At 43.4% G+C, this 17,437-nt stretch overlaps 1 protein-coding gene across 2 annotated transcripts in view; it reads right to left on the bottom strand.

Moving 5' to 3' along the window:
- Cdk6 (cyclin-dependent kinase 6) overlaps positions 1-17,437 on the bottom strand; it is a 190,005-nt gene that overhangs the window by 100,737 nt on the left and 71,831 nt on the right. For both annotated transcript variants that reach the window (XM_030254091.1, NM_009873.3), the window contains exon 4: positions 1,114-1,281. In XM_030254091.1, coding sequence (XP_030109951.1) covers positions 1,114-1,281 — 168 coding nt within the window. The remainder of the gene's footprint in view (positions 1-1,113; positions 1,282-17,437) is intronic.

The raw sequence follows: 17,437 nt of genomic DNA, 5'->3' as shown, positions 1-17,437 counted from the left end.
AGGGTTTGGAGGCTATGGGATTTCTGAGCTTGGCATACAGAGGGAAAGAGGAGGAGGCACAAGTAAGTTTTGTAAGTTGAACGTTTTTCCTGACCAAGTGACTCTTCTCCTGGACTTCACCTTCCAGGCCGACACTGCAGGACCCTGGGGAAGCAGGTTTTGTTGTTTTTTTCTGTGTAGAATGTCAGCCTTCTTGCAGCACATGTGCCAAGAATGGAAGCAGCCATCTCATTCCCTCACTACAATGGCCAACCGTACCACCTCACATTTCCCAACAAGGGCCCCCATCCAGGCCAGGGTCTGGTTTCAGAGCCTCTTTGAGGCTGAAGATGGATTTTTTTCTCCTAAGTTTTAACTCGCTATGTCTGTGGGCAGCTTTCCTTCACTTCTAGCTACTCACACATTTACTACATACAAAGCAGGTTATAAGAAAAGAATTATTGATACTGACTACCAGGGTGCTCCTCTTAAGATTCTGTAGACTGCCACCAGATGGACTATAAAGAGAAACTGGAGTTAAGTAATACTAAGGCTTATTATGGCCATGGATCTGAATGAGACAAAGAACAGGAGGACTTAAGTTCTCTGCCAAAACACGGCCTCAGGTCCTCTCTACTCTGGCCCATGATGCTTCCATCGGGCTGGGAAGTAGTTCAGGTCCACAGTCAAGTTCATTTCTCTAGTCCCTGAAGTATCACAGTTTCAGAACTCTGTGGCTGTTTCTCAAGTTACACCACAGAACACAGGTGGCACTCCTCCTGCTTGTCCTACCCTTATCCAAGCTGTGCCTTCCACATTATGTATGCAACTTAAAAATCCAGGTAATAGCAAAACTCATTTAGAGATTTCTAACTGACTCCTCCCTAGTGGCTAAGGTGCCAACAGGCTATTTCTGTGATCGGTTCCCATCCATAACAAACCCAGTCAGATGCGTCTGAGGTGTAGTAAGCAAAGCCCTTGTTTTCCTCTTAGCCACAGCTAGCGAAAAAAGCACACAGACATTCCGTTCACAGACTAAGTGTGGGCAGAAACAGCAGGAGGAGAATGAAGGGGGCAGTTTGTCAATTAAAACAGGAAGACTACATTTAACGCCAGGACAATGATCTCACTTACCACCGAGGTAAGGGCCATCTGAAAACTATAGATGCGGGCAAGGCCAAAGTCAGCCAGCTTTATCTGTCCACTGCTGGTCACCAGAATGTTCTGCGGTTTCAGATCACGATGCACTACTCTGTGAGAATGAAGAAAGTCCAGACCTCGGAGAAGCTGAAACATCATATCCTGCAGGAAACAACAAACATACAACAGTCAGCAGGTGCTCAAAGCAGTGTGTGCGAGCCACAGAATTCCCAGCAGTTGCCTGAAATGATGCCAGTCTCCCTTCCCCCACTTCTCATGCTCCCACAGGACACCATCAAACACAACTCCCTGAGAGTATTTTTTAGGAAAGGACAGCTTAAGAATAGTTTTCCCTGGTGTAGGAAATGTTCCAAAAGGCTAAACCTCAAACAATCACTGGTGGTTAGTGTTGGGGGCGGGGGTGGGAGTGGGGGGACACAGGATAAGGACTGAGCGAGCTTAGGGGGTTGAATTTTACTTCACAGACTTTTTTATTCATTAATTTCAACTGTCAGTATACAACAAATTATATAATTTAAGTATTTTCAAAACGGTTATTTTTATAGTGCTTATACCTAAGTGTCACTTCTCTTAAAGTTTTCTGTTTAGCAACTTACTTAGCCTAAACCACAACTCTGAGATAAATCGCCCTATTTTCATAGGTCAAGAAACTATCATATCAAAGTAAGCTAGATATTGGATCAAGGTCACAACACCAGGGTACTGATTTAGTGAACAGTGTAAAACCAAAAGAAAATACGAAACAATTTAAATCTCTTAACACAGCCCTTTATTATTTAAACAGGAAAGAAATACAGAAAGCAAGGCAAGCTATTTAAAGTCCCCGACTCGGTGTTTTCACTATGGCTGTTTCTCCTGCCATCTCTACCCTGAACTTGAGATGACTGCTTCCCTTGATAGATGGTAAATGCCTGAGCTGTGAGCCAAAATAAAGCTCTTCTCTCTCAAGTAGCTTCCAGTCAGATAGCCCGTCACAGCAACATAACAGTTACTAATACAAACTTGGTATGGGAAGACAGATTGTTGCTGTGATAAACCTGGCCACATGGCTCACAAATGGTTAGAAGTGGTCTGCAGGAAGCATGCAGGAGGAGTCCTAGGATGCTGTAAGCAGAACAAACTTACAGGAACATTTCATTGAGAGTGTGCAAGGCCAGAGTGCCAAATGTGGACAGCAGACTGTCATCATGAACTTTCAGACAAAACAAGAATTCAACCAGGGATCGGAGTGCAGATAACTGACAAGATAAGTAAATGTGACTGAGTTCTGCTGTACCCTGAATGGCTGAGTGAGGCTAAATTTAAACCTAATGGGATTGTTAGGCAGAGGATACTTTAAGATGACAGAGTGTCCAGGCTCTGGTGTGGTCACTGTTCGCTGCATTTAGACAGGTTTATAATAGGATTTCAAAACCAAAAATGGAACAAGATAGTGAAAAGAAAAAAGAAAAATCTGCAATTTGAGAGCACAGAGTGCCCTAGAGCCGTGGACAGGGCTGAGGACATGAGGCAAAAGCAATTTCAGCTGTAAAGGAGATTAATGAGTGACAAGAAAGAGAAGCCACACTCTCCATTAAGACATTGGTGCCTCTGGGGTCCCACTCATAGAAGAGGTCAGAGTATAAAACTGTAAGTTCATTTTAACATCTGGCATCTGAAAAGAGAATCCCAGATTTAAAAGCAATAAGCCCGAACAAAGAATAGCACCACATAGATCGCCTATTTCAAAGGGCTGCACAGGGAGGCATTTGCCCTGGTTTGCTTGCAGGTGCTTGGACGCCACTGCAGCCATCTCAAGCTGGCATCAGAACTTATCACTTATGGTGCTGTTGCCAGGCAAGCAGAATGTAGCAGTTATATGGTAATAGATGCTCACCTCAAGGTTCCAGAAGAAAAGAAACTGTGTAGTAGGGAGAGAGAAATTGGTAAGAAGATCTAAGAAGCTGATGTGTACAGCTGTGGAAGGGAAGAAGCCTATATGTCAATGGAGACTACACACTATTGGAGATGATAGCAATGAGTTTCAGTCGTGCTTTCATTGCTATCCTCCTGATCTTCCCTTTTGCAATCAATGGGAGTGTTTATTCCATGTTACTATATACATTGTAAGAATGTAGCTTGTTTTCCATCTTTACAGGGGCTCACAGCTAAGAGTTTGCCCTGAATTTTTTAATGGTTCCACTTATTAACTCTGGGGATTCTTGAAGCTAAACTGAATAAAGTTTGTATTAATTATGAAGTGGTCATGAGCCTATGAGCCTATGAGGACCAGGAATGGAGTGCTATGGTTTGGATGTGAAATACTCCTCACAGGTCCTCTGTTTCTTGGCTGCTATAGCTATGACCTGCTGTCACCACTGTGCCTGCCTATGACAGGCTATTCTAAACCGTGAGCCCAAACTAATCTCTCTCCAACTGAGTTGCTTCTGTTCACTATTTGATTAGGTCAGCAGAACCCTAACTAAGAGCAACACTAAATCAGTTCACTGAGAACAACATCCGGTTTGGGGGTCATTTTCTAGAGTTTAGAATTCTGTCTTCTGAAAATCAAATCCTTTGCTCTTCCACCTGTCACATGGAGAAAACAGCATTTACTTTTCCTAATAAGAGGTTCAAATCAACCAACATAATGCAACATTTGAGGAGAGTTTTAGGCACACAGGAAGCATTTAGCAGATGGGAATTATTAATGGGGAGGGGAGAATGGCTGTTTGCCTCCTGTTTCCCGGGAGAGCCAGATTCACAAACAACTAAAGGAACACGCAGGCAACCAACACTGTAAGGTCAGTGTCCACAGGTGCAAAGAGGGGCCAGGCAATGATACGGGAGTGTGGACATGAGTTCTGAGGCTCCTAATGAGCATTCTGAGCTGGCAGGAGCTACTTCCTAAGCTTTCAAATGTATATTGGACCTGCTCTGGTGAGGAGTGGCCTTGCAATACTTGGGGTCTAATATCAGTCAACAACTATGCGAAAGCGAAGCACAGGGTGCCAAACTGAGTCGTCTTCTGTGGAGGCAAATCCATCTTTATTGGGAACACATGCACACAGCTTGTAAGCATTGAATTTTTAAAAAGCATGACTAACTTCAAGTAATGTCATCCTGGCTCATCATGCTAACTTCCTGTCCACTAAGCATCATTTCTTAAAGTAGCACAGGGAGAGAAATCTGCTTGGTTCATGCTGAACTGTTCAAAGGTAAGGAGACAATTCGCAGTATAAAAGCTAAAAACTTGGACTAACTTATTAATTAATAAAGCCCACGTGAACCTATAAAACGCCTGAACTGTAGAGTAAAAGAGTATGCATTGCCTCTGTGTTTCAATATAGAGCATTATACAAAATTAGTAGTTATAAACAACCGTAAGTTTAAAGAAGAACTGTATGCAGCAGAGGAAGGAAACCTACATATAATTTAACTGCTGAGAACAGAGAAAATGTCACTGTCAAATAATCTTTGTGGATCTTTCTGTTTCCTTTTTGACACATACATTATATTTATAGACATGAAAATGTATTTAATTAATGCTTAGTATGTATGTATGTTATTTTGTGTGTTAAATTACAATTTATTGGATTGGAAGAAAGGCTACTGGGTAGAAGCCCTTGCTGTACAAGTCTGATGACCTCAGTTCAACCTCTGGAACCCACAGTGGAAGGAGAAAAGTGACTTCCCAAGCACACATGCACACGTAGGGGCGCGGGCAGAGCATCCATGCAAGCACAAAGCTATTGGAAGTTTGCCCCTAGACTTTGCAAGCACACATGCTCACGCAGGGGCGCGTGCAGAGCATCGATGCAAACATAAAGCTATTAGAAAGCTGTTGTAAGTTCCTTACGACTTTCATACAATGGAATTTTTAGTGGCTATGTAGTCTTCTCTCCTGAGGAGTGTCATAAATATATTACTTAGTTTTCTTTGATGTCATTTTGGCACCTAGAGTAGAGGTGCCAAAATGTTTGTTCAAAGCAGTGGTTCTCAACCTGGGGGTTGTGACCTCTTTGAGGGTAGAAAGGCCATAGACCATAGAAAACACATTACAACTTATAACAGTAGCAAAATTTTGGTTATGAAGTAGGCAGGAAAATAACTTTATGGCTGGGGCAGGGGGTCACCCCAATATAAGAAACTGTATCCCTAGACTGCCTTGACCCACCAACTTCAAAAATGACACAGAGTCTTATATTTATTGATGAATGCTTAGGTCTTATAGCTAGGCTTGTTCCCAACTAGCTCACATAACTTCATTAGCTAGTTCATTCTAATCTATGTTCTGTCATGTGGCTCATCCTCTCCTTCAGTCCTGACACCCGTTCCTTCCTCCATGTCTAGCTGGCAAATCTCTAGCAGCTGATTCCTTCCCAGAGTCCCTATCTCTGCCTGGAGGCCCCACCTTTCCTCTCTTGCCCCATGTATAGGCCTGCAACCCTTTATGAAGCCAAACAGGAGGAGATGGAGAGGAACGTTTGTGAAACACTGAGACAGGTGATGCTTAATAAAAAACAACAATACCTAAGTCTGCACAGTGTTTAGCTCTCCGCTGGCACAGAAATCAAGATGTGAAAAATAAAGACAACCTTTACCCAGTGCACAGGAAGATTCCCTCAGCCAAAGGTCTCAGCATCAGGAAGGTTGAGAACCACTGACTGAAAGGCTAATGCGACTTGCCAAAACCACACCTAACATGGATTAAATAGTGTGGATCCACGTACCCTCTCTCAGTCAGTCCATGCTAATGACACCCGCGAATAGTTGTTCTAAGTAAGAATGTATCAATCGGAGCTGGGCATGGTGGTGCATGCCTTTAATCCCAGCAGTCGAGAGGCAGAGGCATGCAGATCACTGAGTTTAAGGTCAGCCTCATCTACAGAGTGAGTTCCAGGACAGTCAGGGACACACAGGGAAACCTCGTCTGGAGGGCAGGAGGACACTCCAAACTTGGGCCCCAAATTAAGACACAGTTCCAACTCCACAGAACAGTAATAATGAATGAACTCCAGTATCATTCAAGAATCTGCTTCAGTTACAAGAAGTGTTTTTTTTTTAAATGAAGAATTCAAAGGGTTATCTTCATCCTTTATCTCACATTACAGTGTTATAAACCATACCGTCAAACAGCTCAAGATTTTAATATAAATTATTCTGTCCTATACAAGTCCCAAATACCCTGCAGTAGCTCAACTGAGGCAGTGCAATGAGACCAGAGATCCATGAACCCCGGGGTACTCCCAACTTGACCCTTCAAGGTAAACACACCTTCAGATGTTTCCGCTAAAACCCATCAAGCATAGTTTTGGTACAAATGGCCTGTGCTGAGCTGTCACGTGGGGGGCCAACTCTCTCTGGCTAAGCCATGTGACAAGAAGCACATTGTCACAGGATTCTAGGGCAGAGAGAGGCTTGCTCTGGGTGACAGTGGCTTTAAGGGAAGTCAGCCCTCTGCTGCTCCCTCAGACTCCAGACATCCCAGGAATCTCGAAGACTTGCTAATGTTGCTTTCAGGGGCTCTAGCGCTTGAATCTGCTTACTGCTTTAAATAAAAAATAAGCAAACTAAAAATGACCCCGAGGCTTATAATGGTTAAAAGGTTTATGATAGGGTCCTACTTCCCATCTACAGAGGCACAGGCTAGTTTTCCAGTGATACTGAAATAGCCAACATAGACCATCCGACAAGTCTCAGAAGTGGCAGTTTTAAAATGAAAATGACTAGTAAAAATGAATGAATGTATGCGTGTATATATATATATATATATATATATATATATATAATATTATGATATAATATATGTATGTATATGTATATATTTGAGCTATTTGCTCATGTTCTCAAAGTTTATTCCTAAAAATGTACAAATGTTTACTCATTCAAAAATTAAAAATAAGACACAAAACAACGTAGACAGTACCACTCATTTTTCCCCTTATAATGCACAAGCCACATTCTTTCCAAAGACGTCATTACAGTTTCTTCAGAGCTGGGTGCTGTGGCACCTACCTGTAATCTGGACACTCAGGACCTGGAGCTTGAGGCCAGCTTGGATTGCACAGCAAGAACTGGCCCTTCCAATAAAGCCCCAACCCTACACATGCATAATATCTTGTTCCCAAAGAGTGTCTGGAGTCTGCGGTTGAAAATGTCAAATGTAAAGCAGGACTTGTCCAGCCAACCTGGTGGCAGCAGATTGAATGAAGGCAGGTATTATGGGTACAGGAGGTGTGGTGCAGGCTATCTGAGCCAGCCCACAGGAAGTGATGATGGTTAAGTCACAGGGAGACCAGCAGTGAGGGCCAGTAGTTCCAGAATACTGATACACACATTGTTAATTGTAGTACAGGAAAGCGCCGACTTCCTACTTTGGACCATTTTAACTTAGTGCTCAATACTAAGCCTGAGAGCCAATGTTACTACCTGGGAGCCGATCATCTCACAAAACTTGAAACTCTGGAGACTCCACCACAACTCCTACTTTCCTCTCCTCTCAACTCCTACCTTTCCTCTGGAAACCTCACGTGTGGAATCAGCGTGTATCATTTGGGAATTGCCCGTTTACTTAGAGTAAGTCTCTATGAGGCTATGTATCAGCTCATCCTTTTCAAGGCTGTATAGTATTTAAACACATTAATTCCCACCTGTAATCCAGGGATGAACACAGACTGCCCGTGGGTGTTGGCTTCTGTGGAAATAGGCTGCTTGGAACATAGGTGTGCAATTATCTCCTCTGTCAAGTCCTTTGGATACATTACACACAGGGGTTTGCTTGATCTACTCCTAGCACCTTAAAAAAACCCCTCAGTTCTTCCACAAAATGGTGCAATATTTTTAAATATAGGACTAAACAGAGAGTAGCACAGCCACGCTAAGGTCCTGTTCAGGGAATCAGGTAGGTTCACCCACCCCTTGGGAGATTGTGCCCACAGCTTTCTACACTATGGGCACAGCACATCAAGCTTACACTTTTGACTTATCTCAAAGCTCCAAAGGCCCTTGCTCCTATTGCATTCTCTGGTCAATTTCTAATGGTTATGACAATCTTTAGGGACTTCTATACACAGTCCTGCATGGATAAGACTGACTTTTTGCATCGGTTCACAAGAAAATGTTGCCCTCAAAACCCACAAAGAGCAATAAGCTGTTACGAAGTGAGGGCCGGCTTAAGGTAGATTTTTAAAAAATTTTTTATTAGATATTTTCTTCATTTACATTTCAAATGCTATCCCAAAAGTCCCCTATACTCTCTCTCCCCCTTCCCTGCTCCCCTACCCACCCACTTCTTGGCCCTGGCATTCCCCTGTACTGGGGCATATAAAGTTTATAAGACCAATGGGCCTCTCTTCCCAATGATGGCCGACTAGGCCATCTTCTGTTACATATGCAGCTAGAAACACGAGATCGGGGAGGGGGGAGGGGGTACTGGTTAGTTTATATTGTTGTTCCACCTATATAGGGTTGCAGACCCCTTTAGCTCCTTGGGTGCTTTCTCTAGCTCCTCCACTGGGGGTCCTGTGTTCCATCCTATAGATGACTGCGAGCATCCACTTCTGTATTTGTCAGGCACTGGCATAGCCTTACAAGAGACAGCTATATCAGGGTCCTTTCAGCAAAATCTTGCTGGCATATGCAATAGTGTCTGGGTTTGGTGGCTGATTATGGGATAGATCCCCGGGTGGGGCAGTCTCTGTATGGTCCATCCTTTCGTCTCAGCTCCAAACTTTGTCTCTGTAACTCCTTCCAAGAGTATTTTGTTCCCTATTCTAAGGAGGAAGTATCCACGTGTTGGTCTTCCTTCTTCTTGATTTTCTTGTGTTTTGCAAATTGTATCTTGGGTATTCTAAGTTTCTGGGCTAATATCAACTTACCAGTGAGTGCATATCAAGTGACTTCTTTTGTGATTGGGTTACCTCACTCAGGATGATAGCCTCCAGATAAGGTAGATTCTTTAAAACACTCAGCTCTATGAATGGTGAATTTAAAGTGGACAATTAATCAAAGCTTGGAGACAGGCTCCAAGAGTCACACATGAACTCTGTTCCAAAGAAGAGTCTGGTTAGCCTATGCCCCATTGGCTTCCTCTTTACTTAGTGCCTGTCACTGGGCGTGAGGGAAATGGAACAGCTTAGCAGGGTGGCAAGCCACATCACAGCACTTCACAGAGAAACAAAGGCCCGAGACCTCAGAAGTGCCTGCTGTCCTCTACCTCAGTCAAATGGATAAAAGCATGGCCTACGTGGCTGTTTTTAAATATTTAATATTTTTGTGTGTATAAATTTAATTCACCAAGTGGCAGTTTAAGGAGTCTGTATTATTATTATTATTCTCTAGAGGCGGTGAAAATGCTGAGACAGGTAAAGACTCTGCCTTAACTACACAGAAATGAGAAGAAACTCACTTTCAGCAAAAGTCAAAATGGCAGTGGTATTCAGGGGACAAAGCAATGACATAAATGGACAGGCTGGAGGAAGAATCATTACCTCATCACAACGGCTATTATTAACCCACTGTAGAAAGTCATCAGGAAACGAAACTACAAACATGCAATGTTAATTATAACTTCTTCCGAGCAGGATATAAACCCCAGCACTGTAGAAACACGAAGGTATGAAGCTGAAGTACTTGGGTTGCTGGCCAGTGATCCAAATGATCCTGGATTTATTCACCTCATTCTGTGAAGCTTTCTTTAAAAACTGGGTGGCCCAATGGGACTATTTCCCCATTTCCATGCATGTCCTAAATGAAATAACAGCCTCACACTTTTTGACAGCGTGCCTTTCCCTGTTCTCCTTCTCGATTCCTTCTTTTGAGAGTCTCTCCGGTTTACTTCACACTTCCCTCCTCAATGAGGTAATGTGTAACAGAAGTTAGTATCCCTTGGTAGAGGACACAGTCGCCTGCCTGCCTGCCTTCTGCATAGACACTGTGGTGGACAGCTGGGAAGGGATGATCCAAGGATACCAGGACAATACTATTTCCACTCACAAGCAACTGATCCAGGGGTGGGCAGGGGTGTACAGGCCTGTGAGGGCGAGCAATCAGTCTAGGAAGCACTCTCCTCCTCGGTTAGAGGAGCACAGCAGAGGGCTCTCACCCTCCTTCCACCTCCCATCAGCCTCTATCCATGAAAAGAAAATGAACTAACTGGATTCAGAGCTAAGAGCTTGTGCTTACTAGTCATATAAACTAAGGCAGGTCCCTCTCATCATTGTGAGTCCTATGTCTACAAAAAGGAAACAACCTCAAAAGGGGAGATTTAGACAGGTTCTGAACTATCTGTATACTTATGTTATACTATCTATCTATCTATCTATCTATCTATCTATCTATCTATCTATCTATCTATTCATCCATCCACATCTTAGAACACATTATGTAGAATATTATATTTTAAAGCATTTAATATATTTTAAATTACACACACTGATCAGCTACCATTTATTTAAGAGAACTATGAAGCACCTACAACATAGAAGACATCACATTAGGCACTGTTACAAAACAGCACCCAGAGACTGGGGCCCAAGGGGCTCTTTAACAAGGATAAAAGACGTGAGCTTGTACCTACACACTTCAAGCTGGTTTGTGACAAGGACCACAGAGGGCACATGTGCTCTTATATGCACTGAGGCTGAAGGAGCTTCTGAGCCAACCTGAGCTGTGGGCTAGGTCTGTCTGGTGTGGGGAAGTTTCTGGCATGTAAGAGAACACTAGCAGAGAGAAGTTTAAAGAGAGCATGGGGCTTCAGAGTGAGGAGCCCAGCTGCATCCTCACCAGACAGGACCCTGGAGAGGACACCTAAAGCAGTACCACACTACAGAGAGCTTTATTGCTGGGTCTTTAAAAGTATTGTATCTTACAGTTAGTGTGGATAAGGAATACAGACTAGGAGGTTATTATTCAAAGTTTAGCATATAGGATGAACAGAAGGTGAAAAAGGAGGTTGTTAATCTACTAAGGGCACAAACTAGAATAATAAAAAGAGAGTAAAGAAAAATAGCAATCGAGGGGACCGATGTGATCTTTCATTTTCATGGGTTAAACTACACTGATGTCTTCTGAGAGGTTGGTCACATCTCATCCACCAACATCTTGTCTCAGGTTCCTTAGTGCAAAGAATGGACAACCCTCTCTCATAGAGTGGTTGTGAGGAGACTCCTAGAGTGAGGAATGGGCTCCAGAGTGGCATCATTAAATCAGAGGCTCCACAGTCACCATTGGCCAGGGCACTGGCAAACATGGCCATCCTACACTTTGGCTTTCCATCTTCCCAAACACTTGTTATTAGGATCAAGAAACACAACTGTACCCACATCAAAGGACAGAATCTTTAAACAGTTAGCATTTTAACTGAATCAAGTGTCATGTGGCCTGTACTTAATTTGAAACTCCACAGTTTGCTAGCCTTAGGTCTGGAAGGATCTTCAGAAGTTATGTTATTACTCAGTGAGCAGAGTAATAAATAATCCAACCTTCTAAGGTACATGCAATTTTTTTTCTAGTCTACACTTAGAGAAACTTTTCTCTGGGGTCCTCCAATGATTGAAGGTTCCTTCACATTGTCTTTTGAGTGTTCTTGCACATCAACACCTATATAACTCAGTTATGTAATTTTAAATTTTACTTAGTGGTTACACACACATGCTATAGAGGAGGGGGTTGGTAAGCTTTCTTATGTAATTATTTCCGGTTGCTTTCTCAGCTTAACAAATAAGAACTAGAATTGTGACATTATTTACATATGTTATCCATTACTGACCTGTGCACATTCCAGTGCAGAGAGGTGGGGGTGGGGTTCAATGGTGGTGGTAGGTTGGGTTCAGTGGTGGGGGGAGGAATGGGAATGGATTCTGAAAAGAACACTTAGCTTCATTTGATCAAAAATGGCCTTTACAAGGGTTTTTATTATGGGTTATAAAAGACTGCTGACCACAGTGTACCTCTTCACTTGAAAAAGAAAGGCCCTTGCACAGTGGTGAGAGGCTTAGAACAGCACAGAGAACAAACTCGGTCTTCCTCCCATTAACACATCTGCACACACTATCTGTTTTTGGGGTAGAGCTGCCTGCAGCTGTTTACGGGGACTCCTGTAGTGCAATAGCCTTCCTTCCGTGTTGCTGCAGGTCTGAAGCCTCTTAGGAGAGAGGAGAACCACACACTGCTCACTAGAAGCTTCTTGAATCTACAGGAAGAGGCTGCAGGTGGTCACACATAGTCAGGAAAATCACAGAGGACACGAATGGAGGGGATTTGGGAGTCAAACAGAACGGAAGAGCTAATTACTGAGCCAACTCCAAGGCCAGTGCAGACAATCTGCGGTGCTGTAATGACAAGGATCTGGCAGGCTAATGTGAAAACTGGCTTCAGGATAGGAAGAGTCCAGGCAAAGGAGCCTTAGGAATGCTGCTCCCTAAAATGAGGTTCCGGACCTCTCGTTTTCCTTAACATGCCTTTCTCTTTCAACCTCCCTAGCTACTCACCTAAAACTCCCAGTCTGCATTTGTGCTTCTGGTTGTATGGGTACCACAAACTCTTTTCCATTTCTTCCTACAGGAGTCATGAACCACCTGCTCTCCTTATTCCTACAATATCAACAGAGACAAAGGCCCCACAGGCAAACTCTTAGATTCACCTGAGCTTTTGGTACTGCCTTTGCTGCGTCTATGGTAAATTTCCTTTTCTATCGCCTACCATGGCTGCCACTTTCAACATCTGTGGTATCCCTTGTCTACTGTCATGAGCAACTGCACTTCTCAAGACTATCTTAGGATGTAGGCTCATGTCCATTTTGCCAGCACTTGGGAGACCAAGGTAGGAGGACTGCAAATTTTAAGGCCAGCCTGAGCTATACATGTGAGACCCAAGCTCAGCAAACCGAGCACCAGGGAGTAACTGAGTGGCAGAGTTCTTGTCTGGGACTTGGGAGACTTTGGGCTTTTTATAAGCAACACACAGACACATCCTTCTGCCTCTGCCATCTTATCTCAGTCACGGCTTCAACTTTGATACTGGTCATAGTTGGAGACATCTCAAGTCCTAATAGCTATTAGGGCCATTCCCAAATGTACACATTTCAGTGCTTCCTGACACATTTTCTAGAACACAGCTGTTACACAGCAACAGCAAGCCCAATCTGTACCAAAATGAATATTTTGTAAACGTACCTTTCAAAACTTATTCTCCAGTCTCTATTTCAGTATGATGACCTAAAATTTACTCAGTGATGGATTCAGAAAAATCACCCAAGTGAGTCCTGGTCATGAGAGCCTCTAAATTACTTTTCAATAAAGTCAATTTACCCTTTCTCCCTTTTATACAATGCTAACCAAGTTGCTGGTATTTTTGTTTTCAACATGACAGTATTCTGACATACCTAGCTCCCACACTTCATTTAATCATCTTTTTTCTTTGCTCTATGTTGAGTGATAGATATTTCTAAAAGGTACTCTGAACCATACAGAAGTCCTCTACTGCTCATTTGTTTTTAGGTTTTAGCTTTTAAAATTTTAATACATTTTTATTCTTCTTTGATAATTTTATACAGTGTATTTTGATTATACTCACCCCACCCCCGACTCTTTCCAATCTACCTAACCTTGTGTCCTCTAATTTTTTTAAAAATCCGTCAAGTCCAATTTGTGTTGCCCAAATATTCTTAGATGTATGGCCTTCCGCTGAACTGTGATTGACCTTCCACAGAGTGAGGGGCTACACTCTTAAAGAAGACTGGCTCTCCTCTTCCAGCACCTATCAGATGCCAATAGCTCTTCAGCTAGGGATGGAGCAGTTCACCCTTAAACAAGCTGCTACCTCAAGTACTTTATCGTCTGGTCTCTAATGACCACTGTCTTTGTTTCCAGCTGTTCTCCTGATTCTTTTACTAACCGCAGAGGATGACATGGTCTTTGGTCCTTTTGTGGCACTGTTCTCTCTTTCTTGGAGTGCTCTCTCCATCACTATATCCCCCAACATGCACGCATCTTCCAATCCATGTGTCCTGTCTGCCTTATGTTTGATGGCTTCCTTCAGCAAGGCTTGGGGACAATTCTCTCCACACCCACAGACTGCAGCCCTCCCTCCCTTACCCTATAAGCACACAGCCCTCTAAGCATAGGTAGCACTGGCCCAGAGCTTATGTGCCTGTCCTGTTACTACAGTACCTCCTTCCTTGACAAAAAAGTAAGGATGCAGTAGGGTGGGGACACCAAGCCATTCCACATGGACTCTGCCTATGTTACTATTTTCCAGACACTCATTCGCTCTAAGTTTGTGTCACCGGCGTGTTAGTTATGTGGACAGAAACTGTCCTGGAGAACAAGAGCATTGAGCGTCGAACTGAGTAGTGGAGGGGAAAGCTGACCCAAAAGGACAGGCAAGGAGCCTAACCCTGAGGACTGTACTCCTCTAGAAGCCTGGGTGCCTCCTGAACTTGTGCCTCAAGTGCACCTGGCCTTGTGACTCCAATGCTAGGGAAAAAATATCAATCAATCTGTCCATCCATTAATACATGTGCATGGGAATTGAACGCAGGTCTAAAAATACGCTGTGATTCAGTAATTCTATTTCTGGAAACTCACCCTACAGACCCAACAGCTCAAGTTTGTAATAGGTCAAAACAGAAAGGCTTGGTGCTATTTTGCTTAAAAGACTTAAAAGCCCCACCCCCCCAAAAAAACCCGCAAAATCCTGGGAAAATAACCCCAAATATTCATCAATGGTAAATAAATTCTACATTTATTAATTTCACTCTGACATGTCCTAACAGCCAGTGTGTTATAGACTTTAAGAGGTGGGACTGTGAGGGTTTAGGTCACTGGGGCATGCTCTCAAAATGTGTGAGATACCCTGTTCTCCTTTTTCTTTAAGAGTTACTCATTTTGGTTTACGTATGTATGCCTGTGTGAGGTTATGTGCACAGTGTTCATGCAGAGAGTCCAAGGAGGCAGACCAGGGCATTGGATCTCCTGAAACTGACATGATAGATGGTTGTGAACTGCCATGGGAGTACTGGGAAATGAAACTGTCCTCTACTAGAGCAGAAAGTGCTCTGGACCACTGAGCCATCTCTCCAGCACCTCTCTTCCACTCTTTCTTGTATGTTACCAGATGTAGACAGCTAGCACCACCACACTCTGCTGTCTACTTACATGCCCCAGCAACAGTCAACAGATGTTGGATGGGAACGTCAAACTATCTGTGTTCTACTTATACTCTGTCAGGTATTTCTCACAACTCTGGAAACACAGTATCCTACACACAGAGCTGAAGGGGTCTGCAACTCTATAGGTGGAACAACAATATGAACTAACCAGTACCCCCAGACCTCGTGTCTCTACCTGTATATGTAGCAGAAGATGGCCTAGTCGGCCATCACTGGGAATGAGGCCCCTTGGTATTGCAAACTTTATATGCCCCAGTACAGGGGAATGCCAGGGCCAAGAAATGGGAGTGGGTGGGTAGGGGAGCAGGGCGGGGGGAGGGTATAGGGAACTTTCAGGATAGCATTTGAAATGTATATAAAGAAAATATCTAATTAAAAAAAAGAAAAAAGAAAAGAACTGAACTTGTGAGCTGTGATGTGGGTGCTTGAACACTGTTCTTTGCATGAGAAGGGAGAGTTCTGATCCACTGAACCTTCTTTTCAGCCCCTAAACTTTCTTCTTCCTCCCCTCCCCTCCCCTCCCCTCCCCTTCCTTGTTTCTTCAAGTCATGGTTTCTCTGTGTGGACCTGGCCACCCTGGAACTCTCTCTGTAGACCAGGCTGGAACTACTGCTGCCTCCTGAATGCTGAGATTAAAGGCATGAGCCTCCACTGTCCCTAAACTTTCTTAATTTAACTGTTTAGAATATTTCAAAATGAAAGCCAAACCAATAGTGCCTTTTCACAGCAACTTTGAACTTCTGTTTGCTAAGAATAAAATGCATAAAAGCTGACAGGCACAAATCCCCAATATTAAACACACATGCACACATGTATGCCCGCATACATGAACACACAAACCACTCACAAACAAATGAATAACCCAGGCAGATGAGCTGAAGCAAGTAACAGCATTTTGTTTGTTTGTTTGTTTTTTTGTTGTTGTTTTATTTTTCAAGACAGGGTTTCTCTGTATAGTCCTGGCTGTCCTGGAACTCACTTTGTAGACCAGGCTGGCCTCGAACTCAGAAATCGGCCTGCCTCTGTCTCTCGAGTGCTGGGATTAAAGGCGTGCGCCACCACATCCGGCAAGTAACAGCATTTTATCTCCTGTGACTACTTCTGCATGCCTGGCTGCTGGATCCTGCACGCACAGTCTTTCCTGAAGCTTTTTAACCATTTGGCGTCTTAGGCCTTTCAAAAGCAGACAAGCTTTTCAGTTCATGGTTTGGGGTCGTCTCAGGTACTGACCGGGTTTGCTCAATGGCATTTCTTAAATAGTTGACACTTGAATATAGCTTGTCTTTATTTTGTGCTTTACGCTGTACTTGAGAGGAATGTAGCATTTCTCTCTAAACACACACACTCACACACAGGCACTTTGAACTGCTTGTATCATTAACTCTCTTTTCTTTCCATTTTACAAAAATTCTTTATATTACATCCCCACCACAGTTTCCCCTCCCACTCTCATTCCAGCCCCCCACCTCCCTTCTTCCCAAGATCTCTTCCTCCTACATTTCTCTTCAGAAAAGAGCAGGCCTGCCAGGGTATCAATGAACAAGGCACAACAGTTACAATTAGTCTAGGCACAAACCCTCGTATCAGGGTGCATGAGGTGACCTAGTAGGAAGAAAAGGGTCCCAAGAGCAAGCCAAAGAGTCAGAGGCACCCCTCCCTACTCCCACTTAGGAGTCCCACAAAAACAACACACACAATCATAAGGTATATGCAGAGAACCTACCTCAGACTCATATGTGGTCTGCATTTGTTGCTTTGATCTCTGTGAGCCCCTATGAACCCTGCTTAGTGGATGGTATGGGTTGTGACCTCATGGTGTCCTTGACTCCTCTGGCTCATATGATCCTTCCTGCCATTTTTGAACCCTCTTTTTGGGAGAAGGCAGTTTGATGGGAGATATTGCGTTACAAACTTTCTTTTCATTTCTCTTATGGTAGTGAGTTTGGGAATTATTGTATATGTATTAATATGGCTTTGTTTGCGTTATGCAATACTGGTAATTGAACCAGGGTCTCTTAGGATCTAAGGAGGAGTTCTGCTCCTGAGCTATAACCTCCCCAGCCCAATTTATTATTCTTCCACAGTTATGACCTCTTTATAGCCAAGACCAACTTTACTAGACTGCATTTTATAGATTTATTTATG

Source organism: Mus musculus, chromosome 5 (assembly GCF_000001635.26).
Source record: "Mus musculus strain C57BL/6J chromosome 5, GRCm38.p6 C57BL/6J".
In the NCBI taxonomy this organism is placed as follows: domain Eukaryota; kingdom Metazoa; phylum Chordata; class Mammalia; order Rodentia; family Muridae; genus Mus; species Mus musculus.
This window is presented reverse-complemented; position numbering and strand designations above follow the sequence as displayed.